Here is a 20711-nt window from a genome sequence, read left to right as displayed (position 1 = left end):
AAACTACAGGTAGACAAAAAAAACATGACAAGATTCCTATACATAATTTTTTATTGATTTGTAAATTATAATTCTTTTACTTATGCACTAAAAAAGGTAAGTTGGTGTTAGAAGGGAGGGAGGGAAATGATTAAAACCAAAGTACAACATTCATTCATAAAAATACTTAAAAATTTTAGTAAACCGTCAATTGTCCTCTCAACAGCATTTATGATTATTTTTCCAATACAAGATTACACACACTTACAGACACTTGACAGACAGACAGACAGACATAGGCCCTGTCACAACGCAGAACCTAATAGAATTACATATTACAGTAAATGTAAATGCTGAGGGTGACGACGGCCTTTAATTAATCGTTTACCCATATTGTTCTAAGCCTATTTTGCCTCAATACTGTCTGATCCAATCGTTGGGTTTTCTTCGCTTGTTCATCATCTGGTCGTTGCTGGTGAACTCGTTGCCCTGAGGAAGAGACAAAAAACATTATTATAATGACAAGATAATCAAACAACTTGGAAGGTAGGTATGAATGCTGCCGGTTCCTAGTTTTTATTTCATCACTTAAGATATCATCTTTTAAAGAAGTGTTGAACTGTCATTTTGACGAGTTATCCAGTGGTGAGTTATGTCCGGCCATTTAGCAAGGTGCCCGGTTAAAGGGTTTTCCAATAAGATGTGTTATTTTGAATAGCCCGCTATTTCGGTAGATGTTACTTTTGAAGCTGTCACTGTTTGACATTTGACAAGTAGAAACTACGCCATTAATAAAAATGGAACGGATACACGCTTCAACAACGCATTGAAATTATTAAAATTCACTTGAGTCAATCAGATGCAAATCATCTTGAGTGATGAGGCCCATTTTCACCTCGGTGGCTTCGTCAACAAGTAAAATTGTCGCATCTGGGGCTCGGAAAACCCAAGAGTTATGGTTGAAAAGCCTCTCTTTTCTCAACGTGTGACTGTTTGGTGCAGTTTATGGTCCGGCGGAGTCATTGGTCCTTACTTTTTCGAAAATGAGGCTGGAGCAACAGTTACGGTGAATGGATTGCGCTATCGAGAGATGATTAATGATTTTTCATGGCCGAAATTGGATGGTATTGATCTGGACAATGTTTACTTTCAACAAGACGGCGCTACGTGCCACACAAGCAACTAAACCATTGATATTTTACGATTGAATATCAAAATAACAACTCTTATTGGAAAACCCTGTACATAAGCCCACCAACTGCATTGTGGGCCGGATGGTGACCTTTGAGCTCTCCGGCTGAAGTGTTTTAACTCAACGACGTTGCGATATGATTGTTCGATAGTTCTGTCACTCCTGAACACAGTGACCCCCCAGATTCCTATTTTCCAGAACTTCCTCTCCTTAAAAAGACCTTTCACACAGCATCCCTAAAGATGACATAGGTCCTAAGGGACATTATTTTCCTCAGGGTCTCCTGTATGGAGTTAATAACTAGTTATATAGGGGAAGTACGTATGTTAGCAGACTCACCCAGTACTGGCTGTTGTAGCTGTGAGGCGGGCGGAATGGCGGTGGTCCCCCGCGCGGTGCCCCTCGCTGGCCGCGTCCGCCCCGGAATGCCCCGCGGAAGGGCTGCTGCAGCACGGGCACGGGGGCCACGGCGTTAGCCATGCCTCCTCGCGCCCAGCCAGCACCGGGCCGCTTGAACGGGCGACGCACTTCCGTCTTGGGAGGCGTGGGCTTCACCTTATGACCAACCACCTGAGGAAACACAATCACATGGGCTACATTAAAAAAAGTGGGTGTGTCAAGCCTACGCAAGACAGAAGTGAAACTTCTTTTGTTAAACCGTATGAACCACAATCAATTACGTATTTCACTCGTATTACACTCACGACGCAGTATACTAACCAAGCAGCTGATGCTTGGCGTGGCGCAGTTCGCTGGTGTCTGAGAGAGAGGAAAGAAGAGAAGAGAGAGAACGTTCGTGAGCGGCTCCCCCACCTCAACAAGCGCATATGGTGAGAGAGGGACAGTGAACGGTGAGCGGTGGTGGGGGTACCCGCATTTTCGTGTCGATCCTGACTCGGTTTTACTCCGTCCATCGAAAATCCATTACGCGCCTAAAGAAGTTTCACTTCAAAAAATGTAATCTTTTATAGCTTTAACCCACGCATAGACCTGACATTTCAAACACATACACAACAAATGTCACTACACCTTAAAATGTCAACTTTCAATGCAGTAATTCTGGGAATAACTACCGTATTAATGTATTCCTCACTGCCCAGAATACCAATGGAGGGAAATAATTATGCAGTCAGTGGATATCTTCAATTTATCACTAAATAAATACAAAAGATTATTACTGAGGCAGTTGAATTGCATTTACTATGTATTCTATGTAAATCTTCTAAAAGGGCTTTAATACTTAAATAAATAATATTTATCGTAAATTGGTATGATTTTACGAGGTATTATATTTTATTTGTCTTTAACTAACCCAGCAGAGGTAATATTCAAAGGCAAAAATTAATGTGACATTGCAATTGTAGTGCTTCGTACCGTGAGTGGGTACGATTCTTCTACACTGCAAATGCAGGGCCAGCCTCTTAAGGGTTAACCATTAAACGTGTACTTATCATACATCACATTAAACAGACTAACAGATTTTGGGAGAAAATGGTCGTCGCCAATCCACTTACTACTTACGCCTAGGTCAGGTCAGCGAAATTAAATATCTTTTCAAAAAAGAATTTCAATATGTGAAAGTATTTGATAGATTTAATTTCTCATCTTGAAGTGGAAAGTTACTAATCCCGTTGAATAGGGACTAAAGAAAGAACAAAATATTTTTATTGTTTATAGAAAAAGATATTTAAAAAATACCTCTGAACGCACAATCTTCATCCATGATAGCAAAAGGAAAAAGAGAAAGTTTTATAAACTACAATAAATAATATATAAATAAAAATCTGATATTATCCGAGACACTATCTAAGTTACAAACAAATTTCATTAGAAACTTTGTTTCCATTTAAAAAGGTATTTGTTGAAAGATGATATTGTAAATTCTGAATTTGAAATATGAAATTGACAAATATGACTAGGTCCCAATGGTCGAGTGGTTTAAGACGCCTGTCACGGTAAAACCAGAGATCCTGGGTTCAATTCCTAATTTAGACCGTTATCTTTTATTTTTCTTTGTCTTGTTCTGTTTCATTTATTAGTATTATCTTCTTCTTCATCTAGAAATCTTATTTACATCGTGAGATATGGCACTTTGAAATACGTATTAACTTGGTAGAGTAATTGTAAGATTGATAATTGTAAGATTATTGCATGTTAGCTAAAAAGTACAGAACATTGAAAAGTCAGACTTTACTTGTCAAGATTAACCCTAAGAAATATACATTTTGAATATAGAATTAAAATAATTTTCTGGTAAAAAAATATTACAGGAACTATTTCTCGACACATTCAGTTCTAATTTTTAAAATGACAATTAAAAAATATTATAGGAACTATTTCTCGACTCAGTTCTAATTTTGAAAATGACAATTAAAAAATATTATACGAACTATTTCTCGACACATTCAGTTCTAATTTTGAAAATGACAATTGAAAAATTTTATAGGAACTATTTCTCGACACATTCAGTTCTAATTTTGAAAATGATAATTAAAATAAGTTTGAATATAAAGCGTGGTGTTTTCTCTTTCTAACACCTTTTAGATCATATTACATACCATGACAGTAAGGGAGATACAATTATTTCTGAGAACATACAAGTTGTTCCCAACAGCGAACAAATTAGCCTGAAGGACAACAACTTAGCACTGCAGATAATGTCCATAGACGGATGCCAGCTTTGTGCCACCATTGTAGTTACTGTGTATATAGTCTTTTTAGCAGTTAGTTTTTTTTTGTTAATTTATTTAAGCAAAGAATTCCTGCTGCTACCATTCTCATAAGCGAAAAATGTTGCTTGTGCAATGATAAGGACCTGGCTAGCAGAGGATCAAGCCTGTGACACCCCACTCAGCAAATAACGGGTCAGTTATAAATGCAATAAAAAGAGATAACAAAGAAAAAAATGTATTTACCGGTTTACTGTTTCCATCGCGTTTTTCGATGATGATTTTAACGTTGTTAATCATCAGCTTGATGTTAAGAGTGAGCGCCTTCTTAGCACCTTCTTCGTCTTCAAATTCAATGAAGGCTGCGGGCAAAACAACTATAATTAGTATGGAGTATCTAGCAGAAGCAATTCTTGCTCTTTGTCCCAGAGGTGTTTAGCTAGCAGGTATATATATATAGCTGTGTGGTGTTGTTACCTGTTCTCCTGCCGGGAATCTTGACCACGTCCTTGATGGCCCCGCAGGCCTGCAGCAGGTTGCGGATGCACTCCGTGCGCATCGTCACCGGCAGACTGTCGGCCACCACCGAGTTGGGACCCGTCTTCAGGACAAACAAGTCCAGCTCGTTGCCCCCGAGGTTGCGACCGCGCTCTTTCAACGCCTGCAAATTGAAGAATTCAAATAATACAAACGAGCGAAAGAGCCAAGTTTGAGGAAAGAACAAGGCTGGATCAATCAGAGACAAAAATGAGAGGCCAGCAAATCTTTCCACAACCAAGCTGTTGTCAGCTGTATACAAATGTTGGGAGTGTGTTTGACTTGTTTCCCTACTGTTATATGGTAAGACTGTATCTACCTACTGCGTAGGTATACCCAACATTATTGTAACGAGCCAGTTCTAAATAAACAGCCTTGCAAGCAACTGCGTGTTTACTTTACCTCCGTACATTACACCTACTGTGCACCAGTGGCGAAGGACCGATGCTAATTCTTAGCCATCAATTCCGCCAAGGAATGAATAGGGCTGGAATTGGTTGAACATTCGGTGGTCTGTATCGCACATCATGCTCACATCGCCTTCAATCTTTAAGGCACCATCTGTGCACCATGTGGGCACAACGGTTGTGGGAGAACCAGAGTGATGGAGAACCAGAGTTTAAGAGGTAGTGAGAAGCCAGGTTGTTTTTCAGTGGGTCATAAAATATAAGATATGTATTTCTCACGTCAGCCGATTACCACTCATGTTTCCACTTGTCCTGTGGAGTGAGAGCTAGGCGGGAGAGCCTCCAAGAAGGGTTTTGGGGACTACAAATCAAGTGGGAGAATATAAGTAGTTAAAACGTACCTTTTCAGCAGCATCGGCATTAGCGAAGTGTACGTATGCGGAGAGGGTCACATCCGGAGAGTTGGGCCCATCAACTTGGATTCCCGTTTGTCTATAAATATCAATACACAAAATTATTACTACCCGGAAGTGCCTTTGAGCCAGGAAAAATTTGTGCACGTTGAACGGAGCTGTGGCCGATGAAAAGTGATATGCGCTATGTCTCGTCGTTACCATGCTACTGGAGTGAGACGGAGTGCATATCACGTGACCTGCACAGCTGTGCCGAACTACCAAGAGGTGACGTACAATGAAAAAAAATATTTTGTTTTTAATTGAAAAAAATATGTATCATCGGAGAGCAAAATGACATCTACATTTTTACTCCTAATATGCTCAGGAATCGCTGGTTAAAATCCTTCAGGTACGTGCTGGTACACCCTGTATACATATCGTCCAGCATCTGATAGTAGTTATAGACGAAAGTGGCGCCCTCTGTTATTGTCAAAAAGAATAGTTTCAAACAGCATTTAGTAGCTAGTCTCTTCTACAAAGTTACCGACCGCCACTGATGTGCAGTCGTCTGGCCTTCATGCCGTCACTCTCATACAAAACTTCAGTCGCACATTCATTACGATATTAAACAGAATAGGTAAGGTACGGTTCTCATTATGTTTAAGCTCTAATTAAGGTAACGTTCTGTAAATAATAAGATGACTCACTTGACAGCTTTGATCTCCCCGTACGGGGTGAAGATTTCCTTGAGCTCCTCCTCATAAGAGAACATCTTGTCCGTGGGGATGTTCATGACGAACATGGTCTGGCCGCTGGGCTGGCCCGCCTGATCCTCCTTGGCGGGCTCTGTGACGGCCGGCGCGCTCTTAGGAACCGCTACCGCCGCCGTCTCAGTCTGCGCGGGGGCCTCGCTGGTGCCGTTGGACTCTGCCACCACTTCTGCTTCGCCCGACATTGTCAGGGACTGTGAAAGGGAGGATATTTAAATAACAGAGGGTAACAGAGAAGATTCCCAAAAATACCAAGAGCTTTAAAAGACCGGTAATATGAAGATAAACCCACTGGTCGGTAAGCAATCGACATAAACCTAATACCCTAAGATTGTGCGCTGAAAAGTTCCACACTGAACTTCGCTGCAGACCGTTCCCATGCTACAGCGAACTTAATTTTCTACACAGGGTCTTACAGCATTCAGTTTACATCGATTGCTTATTGCCGTGGGACGGCAGGCTTAAATACAATAAATATACTTTATCTAGGAGATGCAGTTGTTATCGGTTAGGGGCCATGACGTCTGCCGCACTTAGACGCAAACACCACATAAATGCATTTAGTTGTATTTAAATAGAGTCTACATTCCTTGCAATATCAGTGTGAAATGTTGTTCCATAGCCGGAAGTAGGAAGCATGTAGGAAGGGGGGTGTGGCGGCTGTCGATTTCGCCCGAATCCTTCCGACCGCGAACGATCTCAACAAACGTGTCGAAGGTGACCGGCGGCCAAATGCTTCACCAATTTACACAACTACTGATTATGGTAAAACCCTACTTACCAATGAAAGGTTATACCATCGCTTTCTCTATATTTTCCAGTATGACTGTACAACATCTCAGTGTGCATGTCGGCATTTTGAAGCTATCACAGCCGGAGACCTGTGCCCGGCAAGCGCTTGTAACTAACTGATGCCCGAGACATCTCACATCGGACAATGATCCAATATGCATGGCCCATACATTGAACGCCAAAGCTGATTATCTACATACCTCATTGCATAAATGCCGTTCACCACCACGGCGTAAACTATTAAAACTATCGACGTTGCCTTTCAAATTATTAAAGCGCCTATTGGGGAGAAATTAAAATCATAAAGCAGTCAATTCTGTTCGTAGCAACAGCAATATTTGCGGTTGTAAAATAAAATAAATAGAAAATAATCCGAATGCATAAGGTGAAAATATTCCAAAATGTTGCATAATAATCATGTTCATATATTTCGCACCTGCGAAATTAATAATAATAGTCTAATTAATAAAACCTAATGTCTGCAAAAATAATATATGACTATGATTCAGAAAAGAGTAAGCCATGTAAAGGAAAAAACGAAACGTTGATAGTTTATAATAATTCAATTGAATGGTTGGTATATTGAACTGTTGAACGGAATACAGAAAATTAGAAAAACATTTAGCAATTTTTGTTAATAATAGTTATTAAATATTTAAGGAGGGAAATAAAACGTATGCCGATGAAGGAATATGAAAATGCCGACGAGAAACAACCGTTTTAGCGGTAAATTCTGAGAATTAGCAATGCCAGGTAAAAAGAGGTTATTAATCAATAGACAAGACGCCATGGTATAACCTGTATTATGCATTCTTATATCAATAACAAACTGCAAGACAAACGAACGCGAGATGCATTTCAGATACGAATTAGTGTAAATTCTACATATATATCAAGTCTACATCTATAATATAGTAACGGTATAATGGTTAGTCATAGTAAAAAGGGTCAAGATAGTATTAGCATTTATTTGGCGAATAACATTGAATTAACATAGTTTACATACCTTTAAGTATACTCTGATTCAAACAATTGTATAGTTGACAAACAGAGGTGGTAAATATTCCTCTTTATGTCGAAAACAACACTTTTTAGAGTTAAAAAAAAAAGCTTCAACTCTACAGCCCGGCAAAATGGCCACACACTTTTCGGGCATGAACGAATAGTGAAAATGGCTTCTTATTTCTTGTCAATGGTTGCCGCTTGTTTCCTTTGTGTTGGCTGCCTGCGCCTGCTTCTAAATTGCCACACCGGTTGACAGAGAGTGGTCACTCGAGATGGTTTCGTTAAAATATTTTTTTGGCGTTCACCCATTGAGCTATTTTTGCCATGTTGATTTTTTTCATGATGTAAAACTTAATATTTTAAACCCTCAATTATTGTAAACGTGTGAATTACAATAATTATCATAAATATGCATTTTTCCTTCTCGCTGAGTTTGGTTGCCACACCGGTTGCTAACATGAAGAGGGGCAGTCAAGATAGTAGTTTATTTAATAATTTACGCATTTTTATAAAATTTATTTCGACGTTCCTCGTTATTAATTTATTGTATATAGGTACTTAATGCTGAGGCAAATATAAATTTATTTTTGTTCTAATGTAAAAGTGATATTATTTATTATGTGTCATTTTCTTCCGAAATAATATTTTTTTATAATCATAAAAAGCACTTCAACAATATTTCTCATTACTTATTAGTCTCACATTAATAGTATTAATAGGTCGCCGATAACGTTACGAAGTTCTGACATTGATTCTATAATATATATTGTTAAAATCTGAAAGGGTAAATAAGCCATTCGAACCATTTTTTTTAAACATTCAGATACGTGTTATTAGTAATAACTACAAAGTTACTAAATGCAGTGTTACGGACATTCTTATTTTTGTTAACTTCTTGCTTTTGACCCCACAGACAGGATAGCTTTTGTATAGATCCATAAATCTTCATATCATCCGACCACTTAGGACGGGTTGTTTCGGAGAATTTGAACAATTCATCAAATTTCAACGTTCATTTTTGGGTTCTGTGAAAGTCCAATTCAAGTTCTGTTATTATATCATTATGGGCTAGTTGCTTGAAAAAACTGAAGTAAATCCAGAACTTGAAAAAATCTCTCACAGAACTTGAAAATGAACGCTGAAATTTGATGAATTGTTCAAATTCTCCGAAACAACCCGTCCTTAATATATTCTTTTATTGAAGTAGATGCCATGATGGTAGGTACTAGGTACGTATAAATAAATCACTCACTAGGGACGTCTTACGTCTACATTCGACCGCCGGGAACTAAAAATCGCAAGTGTAAAGTGACTTGAAACATATGTTCACACCTTTCGATTCAACAGGAAAATCGAACGATGACTCATACATGAAAAACAAAAGTTGATAGACTTTCAACTTTCGTCGATCAACTAAAAACTTGATCAACTCTGTTGAAAGGCTGTTCACACATATCGATTAGCTTTCAAGTGTCATTCAACACAGACTTGATCAACTAAAATCGCTCTGTGTGAAAGGAGTATTAGAGATGCTTGATACCTGAAATGGATTATCGTTGCGGTTCCGTTACCGGAGACTGGTGGTTTTTTATCCAGTTGCTTTTTATTATGTATTAAACCCATTTTCAGGGGCTTTTACATAGTAAAAAATATATATTTATACAGTACATAGTTATTATACATAACTCACCTGCTTCGCTTCAACAATCTTTTGTATTTTTAAGTGATAAATTAAAGATGTCCACCGACTTGGTACAATTATTTCCCTCCTTAAACCGGTTCCTCAAAAAAAACATGGTGGGTGAGCAAGGTTCGCAGAAAATGTATGAATAACAATGCTTAAAGATGATTTTTCCACCTGAAGATTTAAATTTACTGTAACACAAGTAGCGTCGAACAACTTTGAATACATTTACATATAATTTATTTATATGGTAATTACACTAACGATTTTTTAATGCTACACAATTTGAGAAAATAAATAGTGGCTATATTCTGATAAAAAGGATCCGGTTAGTTAAAAATTTCAATGCCACTTTTACAAAATATTAATATTCTTAAAATTTTTGATGAAAATATTCCAAAAGAAACCGGTTCCAAAAATATTCGGTTCATCAAAAAAAAGTTACCGTAACAGCAATATCGATCATCTCTATCTTTAGCAATTTGACAGATTTGTGGAATATCTCTATGCATTTGACGTTTGACGTAAATATAAAGAAAATAAGCCATCTTTCCCCAACTTTTATTACAGAATACTGAGAAAAACATATATTTTTTCATGTTTTAAATAGCAGAATATTGCGCATTTATTATGTCGGGGGCGTTCAGTGGAAACGAATTGCCAAAAGCATTTGGATCGTCATCTTGTAATAATTATAAAACTCCCAAGAGAGGCGACTCAAAAAATGATTCTACCTTCAAGAGTGGCTCTGAAAAGTTGTTTGAAAAGAAATTCGAGTTTATGATAGGGGAAGATTGGAAACTTCCAGAAGCGGCGCAAATCTTCGTGTCTGAACCTTGGAAGGTCAGACATTTGCAGACTTTAAAGAATGGTTTGAATTTTCAAAAGAGTCGCTTGAACGACTATCCTATTGAAGATTGGAGCGCCCACACGGCCAAACGCAATCCCGCTGGAGACGTCAGGTGGAAGTTACGGCATACAATCAACCCGGAGTTTCTGACCCAAGCCTGGACAAAATTTTACGAATGCGTTTCGAATTATAACATGGTTCCTGAGAAAGCAATAACATCGAAACAAATCAATTCTCTACACCTCTGCGAAGCGCCAGGGGCGTTCATTGCGGCTTTTAATCACTTCTTGAAACAGCATCATCAAGATCTTCAGGTACCTATTATTCATGATTGGTTATCATTTAAATGGTCAGCATACTACTGAGGTTTTGATAATCTTGTCGAATTTTCCTTCGCGCTTCATACGCAAAAATATATAAATAGCACTTTATTTCAACTTAATTACTACAAGATATAACTATTTATGTGGTGGGAGATGGTAAAAGATGCATTAAAGTTCCATTAATGTTGTGTTTGAAGGTAAGAAAATACACAGAATTATTAAAATAACCCAAACTAAACCTTAAAAACCTATTTTGTGCATGTGCGACTTGAGCTCCATATATTTAAAAACATGTTCGTATAGGTTAACAAACGCTGATTCTGAATAATATACATAAAATTTAATATATATTATTACGCTTAGAAATTATAGATCGTAATTCAAAAACAATTAAAACACACCGTTTGCTTGGTACCACTGAATCTGCTGATTCTAACATCACAACCAGTCTACGTGAGAAATATATCTATGGTCTAAAATATCCACATTTGAACCGATTAAAATTTTATAAATATATATATATATTTAAAAGATTTCATTGTGGTTGTTTCAGCGTTGATCTATTAATTTTTTCTTTATTGGGTAGTATTATTGTTGTTACATACATAGTTGTCTCCATTAGATATTTAAGTTAAAATCAAGTGTTGTTCAAGTTTTTATATAAGAGACAATGTATGAATGTGAATGAGGCAAGAAGTGTGTGCCAAGATCGAGTTATTTGGTGGTGCGTCCTCTCTGCCTGCCCCTGCGCGAAACGACGTGATAGTTAGTTAGTTTATAATTCAATAAATCTTTTTTTTTAAAACCCAACCTACGAACCTATTTTGAGTAATAAGAAGTGGTTCCATATTTAGTTCGTCTCAGACCGAAAACTTCTTATTCAATGCCATTAAAAGTAAATTGCGTCTGTCTGTTTGTGCGCTTAGTTCTTCTAAACTAGGCAATGGATATTGATTAGGTTTTCACTATCATTTAGATAATTTCTTCCAGAAGGTTTATATATATAATACAAACGTATTACATTTATGGAAAGTAGTGAAAAGTTGATGTTTTGTGATCAAGTCAAATAAAAAATATATTTTCGGGCATTTACATTGCCAACGCTGGCTTAACCTTATGAGATACATCAAAATAATGTACTACGAAATTGTATATCTTTCTACAATTTCTAAAAGTCCTGATTGGTATATGTCTATCTCCTAAGGTTACACTTCAGCTAGACAAATCATGTATATTATATGTATTTATATAATATAAATGATTTGTCAAGTTTGTGAATATTCATTTTGTTTGTATTCCAGTGGAAATGGTTGGCTACCACCCTCAATCCTTACCACGAGGACAACGGCTTCTCGGACATGATCTGCGATGACCGCTTCATCCTGCACACGCTCCGCCACTGGGACTTTGGCGCAGACTACTCCGGTAACCTCATGGACGTCGGAAACTCGCGGCGGCTCGTTCTCAAGGCCAAGGAACTCGGCGAGGTTGGTTCAATGTCTTCAATGATATCAAATGGAGTCAAATGGTCACTCAGTGCTATATTTGTCACCGTGCTGATAATGCCCTATAACCTCTTTAACGGTCACATCAGCAATCCAGAAATTTTACAAATAATTGCCCTTTATGTCCATGACAGGTGCAAAGAACTTTCTTGGAACTTTCCATGTTCCAAGATGCAGAACTAATTATTTTCCTTCAGAAATGCCCCTCTGAAAAATGAAAATTAACTTTCGCCTGATGTCCACATTTTCCACGTGAATATTGTCCAATTCAAAATGCTAATTGACTGAGTGTGCAAAGTCCTGTTTTAACTCAACCGTTTTGTATTTTATCTGTAAATTTGTTTTGTGCATTCCGTTTCCGATTCCAGATCGTTTTAATGGTTAAGTAAAGATTTATATTTTTTAAATGTGAAATTTTCGTATTTATTTGGACTTTCTTATTTGCATTTTTTCAATTTTATGATATCTTTCTGCTCGGAGAAACTTTGAAAATAGAATTTTCACCGATATAGTGATGTTTCTTGGGAAAAATTGTATAATTCCTTATTTAAAATAAATAAAAAAACTGTTAAATAAAATATTTGTTTTTTTTTTTTTAATTTAACACAAAAGAATTTAAATATAATATATAACATTGTTAAATTTGATTTACATTTAATTTTTATAAATATTAAATAGAGTTCTATAAATTAAACACAAAATAATTAATTTATGGTTTATAATTAAATAGGTGTGTATTTAATTACGTACTTACAAATCTTGTGATTTTAGAAGAAATTTTGGTTTTGATTTGTTAAATAAGAGAATATTAGAAAGATACATTTTGTGGGTTCACGTTTACGGTGTATACGTAATTCTGTAAGTGTATAATTAAATTAAATAAATATATTTTAATATTATAGATGTAAGATTGTTTTCTGCAATATTTTTTCGATGTTGTGTTAAAACTTTTCATTGTAATTGACTGGTATAAGTTTATTGTACTTTGCAGATTCACCTGATCACAGCAGACGGCTCCATAGACTGCATGCTGAAACCAGATGAGCAGGAAGACCTTGTGGCCCCTCTGCACTTCTGCGAAGTCATCACCGCCCTACTCGCTTTGTCCCAAGGTATGTTTATATCTTCTTCTCGAGTTATTTACTTCATTATCCAGGATGTACATAAACCAAAAAATAAATAACAGACACAACAATATGTAACTACATGTTTTTAACCTCTAGAGCCTCTATATATTGCAATGTATTTCTCTTAACCACTCAGAACATTAGAACGTCAAAAGACGTAAATATGATAATAGCGGTCAAGACATTAGAACGTCTTTTCACGTAAACGCGCGAGATTTTACAAAAATCGATTTATTTCCATCACTAGTATACGTATTGCCATGATTTAAAAAACAGAGTATCGATAATGAATAACGCTACGCGTCTGTATTCAAGAATATCTATGGAAAGTAGAGGTGCATTATCTAAGGCGATTGGATCTGTCATCTTGTTCGTTCATAATTTATTGCGTTTCTAAATAATTTATTAAAAATATTTTAGTTTGGACGGTTAATATTTTGAGGTGACTAATAGTTTCTAATTATATTTCTTCAATATATAAAGTGTTATTTCTTTATGATACTCAGAAAAAAGTACATTTTTCACAGCTTTGAAATAATGGTAAGCGATTTTTAGATATTTTTGACGTTTTCATAAAATGTATATTTAGAAACGCAAATATTTACGTATTACAACACAATGCGATAGTGAATTTCATAATCTTTCCAAAACATTTTTTAGAATGAGGCTACGTTTCCCAAAACGTGAGTTATGAAGCTTTTAGTAAAACTCGTAAATAACACAAAAATTATCACGTTTTGACAGTTCGCAAAGGAACACATAGTAAATAATAGTCTTTGTCTGAGAGGTTAACCCTGGGATATTCTGTCAGAAGGTCACCCTACATTTTTTCGAACTAAAATTACTGATAAGGAAAAAAAAAAACACACCTTTATTTTATTGGAAAGATGTATTATCAACGTTAATTGTCACCTCACTTTATTCCATAATTTCCATTCACAAAGTTTCTTTAGTTTTTCGCAAAGTTTTTTTAGTTTTTTTTTGCTGTCGGAACCCTTGGTTTCATAGATTTTAATTCTTCTGTGGTTAACTTATGGATTTGAATACAAAGCGTGGCGTTTTCTCTTTCTAACACTGTTTAGATCATATTTCTCACCATGACAGTAAAGGAGACAATGATTTCTGTGAGACCATGTGAGTTGTTCTTTTTTAAATTTCAACAATTCATCTAATTTCAAAGTTCTGTGAAAGTCCATATTCAATTTCTGTTACCATCCAAGTACTGTGAAACAACCGGTCCATGTTGTGATAATAACAGAACTTGGATAGAACTTTCACAGAACTTGAATTTTAGATTTGATGAATTGTGCAAATTCTGTAAAACATCATGTCCTAAATGTTGTTATGGTTAACTTAATGAAACCGTGGTGTTCTGTCTTTTTAACACTGTTTAAATCATATATCTCACCATAATACCAAATGAGACAGCATGACTTTCTATTACGGTGGAAGAAATATCTTCTAAACACTCCACGGGTTGATATCTGGAAGAAATATCTCCCAAAATTGCTCTAGCGGTAAATTAATAATTTGTATACATGTCTCGTTCCAGGAGGATCGTTTCTGTTCAAACTCTTCACCATGTTTGAGCATTCCACCATCAATCTGATGTACATTCTTGTATGCAGCTTCGAGTATGTCAACATCTACAAGCCGTCCACGTCCAAAGAAGGTAACTCCGAGGTGTACGCCGTTTGCACTGGCTACCGGGGCAGCCACTACATAGAGGATCACATCCACAACATGACACAATTCTACGGACACCGGGACTTCTCTTCGAAAGCCTTATTCCCTTTGGAATCCCTACCTGATACGTTTTTAGAACAAATACAATCTTGCGCGTATTATTTTTATAATCTCCAATGCAAAGTTATCAACGATAATATCATGGCGTACGAGAATCCGAACCAACGTAGAGATGCCATACATAAAAGCCAGCGTTCTGTTTTCGCTTCTATGTTTTTGGAACGATACGAATTGGCGCCGATTGCTAAAAGCGACGAGATTTTATGCAATGTTTTTCAAGAAGATCAACACGTTCATCTCAATCCGAGAAACCACCAAGGAACGTTTACAGAGCGACTGCATTTAAAACCCGTTTCGTACCAAGAAAAGATTGTCAAATTGCACACGGAATTAACATCGCTTGTAGAAACATATAAGCTTGTAACTAATGTAGAAATATCTTGGTTAGACTGTACAAAGTTATGTTGTAGTCCCGTCTCTTATACGCATGGAAAACCCGTTGAACGGATACGCAGCTCAAAGTTTGTATTGTCGTGGATTTTAAAATTGTATATTAAACTCACTGATTGTTTCAATGTGGTTAATTTTAACATTACCAATTCAATTGCGGATGGAAAATCACTTATTTTTGCAAATCAAGAAGTAAACGAAAGGTACGACGATTGGGAAAAGAAAAATCTCTCGATACTGAAGGATAATTTGATAAGTTTGAAAGATGAAGAATCTTTGATGCTAAGAAATTTCAGAGTCTTATCACAATTTAGCGCAGGAGTCCTTTACCTTGTAGCGCAAACTTCTTTTCGAGAATTAGGATTTAGTAATGACAGCAGGATTGTTTTAAAAGGCTTTCACAATAAAGTTGAAATTTTAGGTATACTAGAATCTATCGCAACGGAGATTTCTTCCGTTTTATCAGAAGGCAATAAAAAAACTGTTTTGGGTGTACTTCCCATTCAGAACATTTCTCAAGGAGTTTTTTATTCATTTTTATTGCGGTACAATAACAACTTTCTGTACGCCCGTTCCGCTGAAATTATAATTCCACTTACGAAGAACTTAAATATCCAAACATATTGATAAGTTTCTAGTAAGGCCTTCTTCGCCAGGGATACGCAGGTATCCGATACTCGACAATTCAAGTATCTTGGTGACATTTTGTGAACTCGTCGGCGACGCCAGTCTCTTGCGACCAGCTGGGTGAGATTGTTCCCACACACGTCGTCGAGATTTTAAATAATGCATCACTAGTGTGAAAAAAAAAAGTCAAAGAAGATTGACAGTTACTACAACTGTTTGATTATGAGTGAGGTTATGAAAGCATTCTAGTTTTGACATTTAGAGAATTGGTATCAATGATACCTCAGGCCTACTCATGGCAGCGGGGGAATCGCAAACGGGTCGCGGGACAGCTATCTCAGGGGTTTCATCATATGGTTTAGTGCAGGGACAGGTCTATCCCACCCCCTTGATGGGTTAATGAACGATAAATGTATGGACCTTATGCGACAAGTTGTTTGCGATGTGAGTGTCGGATACTTGCGTATCCTTGTGGAAGATGTGAAACCACAAACTTATTCATACAACTCAAACATCAGTTCGAAAACACTCAGATATATATATTATTGTATATGTATAAACGTACTATTTTATATATTTTTTATACTTCACTTTTATTTCTATGTAGATTTTGACTCTTTTTGTTAGTTTTACTTGTAAGTTCACTAGAGGTGAATTATCACAAAACTGCGCTACATAAATTCACTATTACTATCATAGATAATAGGAACAAGGGCGCTGGACCAAAAGGGATAACTTTCAACTTGCGTTGCCGGTACAGATCGATTGTAACTTGGTGACGGTCAGCATGCTTTCATGCCATATTTATCTCCCTATGTTTCTATTTTTTTCCTTATTATATTGACTGATTTATGCTTTGTACATATTACCATGCTATTTTTTAAATTTTTTATTGTCTACTGTAATTTTAATATGTTACGGTTTCATTGCATCAATGAAACTAATACTGGAATTGACCACTATTATCATTTTCTGAACATGTTAATTTGGCTTTAAAAAATTGTCAATATTATAATGTATGCATAATATGTTTTCTGTACTAAATAAAAAAAATAAAAAAATTAATAACCCAATTTGATGTTTGAGCAAAGGCGAAGTCAAAGAAGGACAATGATAATTGCCAACTGCATCTGCAGAAATAAATAGAAAAATCCTTTTTTTTTTTTAATACAACAAATATTTTTTGTATTAAAAAAAAACCTTGATATGTATTAATAAAACAACAGTTTTTATTAATATCAAAGAATAGATTTAAGGCGATGCACTACGTCGTATAATATTTTAAATTGAGCCGCTATCAATAAAAACCCTTACGCAGATGGCGATAAGGTTTAAATTCCCGCTTAACACCATCCGCCTGTTTTGATTTATGCAAGAAAAAAACATGGCCTAAAAGTGCTTTTTATTTTATTTTGTGGATGTTCAGGCATAAATATTTCATTTTTTTTCGATCAATTTATAAATAACTTAATTTTCCACATTATACAATAAAATCATAACCGAAAATGGGTTTGTAAGTAGGAGATTTTGAACTTTAAAGCAGTTTTCATAAGCCTTATACATTATTTTTTTCTGGGCTTATAAAAAGACTTATCTAAAAAATACTCGATTATTTCAAAGGCCAAGATCTATTCTACTCGCAGTATTTGATTAAAGCATCTGAAACATTTCTAAGTGACCAAATTTTCAAACCAAAAACACATGATTTTGCATTACTATATATGGCATCGCCTTAATAATAATTTATTGATTTTCATTACTAATTTTCATTAGGGATTCTTTCATAATAAATTCTTTGACGTCTTTCTGAAATATGAAACAGATCAGATAAAATTTCTATGGTTATACACGGTGTCCAGAAACTCGTACTATAAGCAACGGTTGCATTCAAAACCATTACATTAACCCCTCAGGTATTTTGAGATTTTAGATGTATTTGGAAATATTCCCATGACATTAATTTTCAAATAGTTTCCCTGTTTTTGAATATACAAGTACATAAACCAAAATGAAAAATGAGGTTATTTTTACGATTGTTCTATCGCTTACTTATTGTTTCTTTTTGTAAACTGTAGAAATACCGCCTTACACCAAACAAAAAAAACATTTAATTACACAAATATGTACTGATTAATCTTTCGCCAAAAAGCAAAATTTTACCCCCCATGACATTTTGGAATATATTACAATTATTTGGAAGTGTATGGTAAACTTTTATGTTGTTTGTTTTATTTTGTTATGCAAATACAAAGCGTGGTGTTGCTTCTTTCTAACACAGGGACAATCAATTATATCTCACCCGTCTCACCGTAATACAATCCCAACTTCGAACTCGAAAGCTCAAATGAAAAAAGTTATATCGCAAAATGTGATGTTGGATCACCAGTTTCCCGCTTGTACTACTTTGAGTTTTCGGACACCGTGTATTGTTGCATTATGCTTCTAGGCTACTTACTATTGGCCGCTATACCTGTCTGCGGACGTCGCTTAATATCATCCTTGAAGTTTTACTAAAATACACATTTTAACTCTGCATGGCTGTAAGGTTTGTACAATACATAAACAACTATGTTAGAAGAAATACAATAATATTTATTTCTCCATTTCTTACAACATACAAATTACATGTGTATATGTATATACCTGAAAGACTAACCATCGATTTCTGAACATATTTGGAGTAAACAGTGTATATATACATGGTGTCCGGAAACTCGTAGTACAAGCCGGAAACTGGAGAATGTATACCACACGGGGAACCCAAATAAACATAAAGTTTTTTGATTTGAGCATTTTTATAAAAAAAAAAAAAAAACCAAAAAAATATATTTTTCGGCTATTTCAGGGTTCAAATTTTTTCGTCATTATTTGTTTTACTTTTAAATTTTTAAATAGTTTTAATTAGTTGGGTACTTTGATCTTCAGTAATAATTTATAAGAATTTGATCAAAAAAAAATCACTCGATTTACTCGAAAACGAAAGCACAAATCAAAAAAAAAAATACTACAAAATCGACTCCAAATGTGATGTAGATTCACCAGTTTCCCGCTTGTACTACGAGTTTCCGGACACCATGTATATATAGATAGTCATTTTGCTATACAATGATTTTTAGTTAAAACAACAATATTTGTTCGCATCATATGATACATGCTCTGTCTCGTGTTTTCGGTGCTGTTGGAAAGAACCTTGTACATATCATGTGTTGCTCTAGGTTGTTCCCAATGGTTATGTGTGATGGAAAAATGCTTTTTTTTTTAATTGGAAAAAACAGGTCACTGACTGTAAAATTACATCTACATTTTATACTCCAAATATGTTCAGGAATCGCTTGTTAAAGTCTTTCAGGTATGTGATGGTACACTCTGTATATATTTATTAGTTTTATCATTTATATTATAATTAAATGTACAAGACAAAGTGGAAAGTAAGAAGCTGGAAGGAAGAAGCTGAAAGCAGCAGAAATCAGAAAGTGAGTACATCAAATACAAACTTCGAAGGATCTTAGAGTCACTAGACCATTTACGTTCTATATAACTACAGAAATGTAAGATTTTAAGAGTGCCGTGTAATCAGAGCCCAGTCGACAGAGAAATGCTACTGTTTGCACGTCGTCGTGAAGCTAGTCATGAGTGTTGCCAGCATTGAGAGAATAAAGTAGCTAGTGAATGAAATAATTATTTACAGTAGGCACTCGCTAGAGGTGAGTTGTATTTATCGTACCCAGTAAAAGTACCGGGTATTTTCATGCGATACTTGGTACTTGTGACAAATCTCCAAAATACAAGTATTTTATATTGGGACTAAGTAAGTAAGTTTGATAGATATTTTTAATGGGTATGTTTAGTAGGTATTTTGGGCAGAAATTATCTGAGCACAGTTTACAATTACTTATTATTAATCAATCCTCAGGTTGATATAAAATACTTTCAGTATTTTGTAACCGGTACTCACCGTACCCAGTAACGAAAAGTACTCACAGGACCCACCTCTACTAACCACCATCAGTGGCGGCTTGTACTCAACAAAAATGGGTGGTAAACCTTCATCAATGAAGGACACTAGCAAATAGCAATTTTGAAGCTTATACTGACCTGCTGGAATGATCGGTGTGCGAGCTGGAAACTAAAGTGGTGCCATCTCACCGAAGAGTTTAAGAGGCATTGGCGAGCGCCATTCACATTTCGGAGAAATTTTAATACTATGTTCAGGATCAACGCTCTGCGCGTATATATATAATTGATGTTCCCAGGTGACGTTTCAACGTAATATAGTATTACTGTTATTCACTTTGATGTTTGGTGACATTATTATTGCTTGATAATAATTATTTTTAGATTCACCGAAATTTTAGGAGTGCGGTGCTCCAACCCTCCTTAGAGCTAGCCGCCACTGACTACCACATGTAGGTACTCCTCATTGCTCAGAATACTAAGGGTAATAATTATACCGAGCCAATGGACATCTACAATTTATCACTTAATAAATACAAGAGATTGTTGCTGGGGCCATTCAGTTATGTATTTAAAAAAAGCTGTACAATGGTAATAATATAAAATATCATTGATGTCGCTATTCCAAATTCCTGTAATATTCAAAAATCTGTTAATGAAAAAATAAGAAAATACACAGATTTAGGAAATGAAATAAAA

General features: G+C 35.7%; 2 protein-coding genes across 2 annotated transcripts; one reads left to right on the top strand and one right to left on the bottom strand.

Annotated features, from left to right (window-relative positions):
* Nucleotides 1-33: 33 nt before the first annotated feature.
* LOC149415036 (uncharacterized) lies at nucleotides 34-7906 on the bottom strand. Its single transcript, XM_089643252.1, has 7 exons — nucleotides 7748-7906; nucleotides 5887-6143; nucleotides 5186-5276; nucleotides 4318-4501; nucleotides 4087-4202; nucleotides 1511-1741; nucleotides 34-468 (listed from the first exon to the last, which is right to left on the bottom strand). The coding sequence occupies exons 2-7, from the start codon at nucleotides 6132-6134 to the stop codon at nucleotides 394-396; spliced, it is 945 nt and encodes a 314-aa protein (XP_089499378.1). The 5' UTR covers nucleotides 6135-6143; nucleotides 7748-7906; the 3' UTR covers nucleotides 34-393.
* A 2064-nt stretch (nucleotides 7907-9970) lies between these two features.
* LOC149415035 (cap-specific mRNA (nucleoside-2'-O-)-methyltransferase 2-like) lies at nucleotides 9971-17147 on the top strand. Its single transcript, XM_089643178.1, has 4 exons — nucleotides 9971-10594; nucleotides 11905-12090; nucleotides 13100-13220; nucleotides 14788-17147. The coding sequence occupies exons 1-4, from the start codon at nucleotides 10061-10063 to the stop codon at nucleotides 16056-16058; spliced, it is 2112 nt and encodes a 703-aa protein (XP_089499304.1). The 5' UTR covers nucleotides 9971-10060; the 3' UTR covers nucleotides 16059-17147.
* Nucleotides 17148-20711: the final 3564 nt, after the last annotated feature.

This window comes from Hesperophylax consimilis, chromosome 19 (assembly GCF_061612785.1).
Source record: "Hesperophylax consimilis isolate HC1 chromosome 19, BYU_Hcon_1.0, whole genome shotgun sequence".
In the NCBI taxonomy this organism is placed as follows: Eukaryota; Metazoa; Arthropoda; class Insecta; order Trichoptera; family Limnephilidae; genus Hesperophylax; species Hesperophylax consimilis.
This window is presented reverse-complemented; position numbering and strand designations above follow the sequence as displayed.

Coding starts and splice junctions, on each gene's coding strand:
- LOC149415036 (XM_089643252.1), bottom strand. CDS start 6,134: ATGTCGGGCGAAGCAGAAGTGGTGGCAGAGTCCAACGGCACCAGCGAG. Junction 5,277..5,886: donor GGGGAGATCAAAGCTGTCAA/GTGAGTCATCTT, acceptor TGATATTTATAG/ACAAACGGGAATCCAAGTTG. Junction 4,502..5,185: donor ATGCCGATGCTGCTGAAAAG/GTACGTTTTAAC, acceptor TTCAATTTGCAG/GCGTTGAAAGAGCGCGGTCG.
- LOC149415035 (XM_089643178.1), top strand. CDS start 10,061: ATGTCGGGGGCGTTCAGTGGAAACGAATTGCCAAAAGCATTTGGATCG. Junction 10,595..11,904: donor AGCATCATCAAGATCTTCAG/GTACCTATTATT, acceptor TTTGTATTCCAG/TGGAAATGGTTGGCTACCAC. Junction 13,221..14,787: donor CCTACTCGCTTTGTCCCAAG/GTATGTTTATAT, acceptor GTCTCGTTCCAG/GAGGATCGTTTCTGTTCAAA.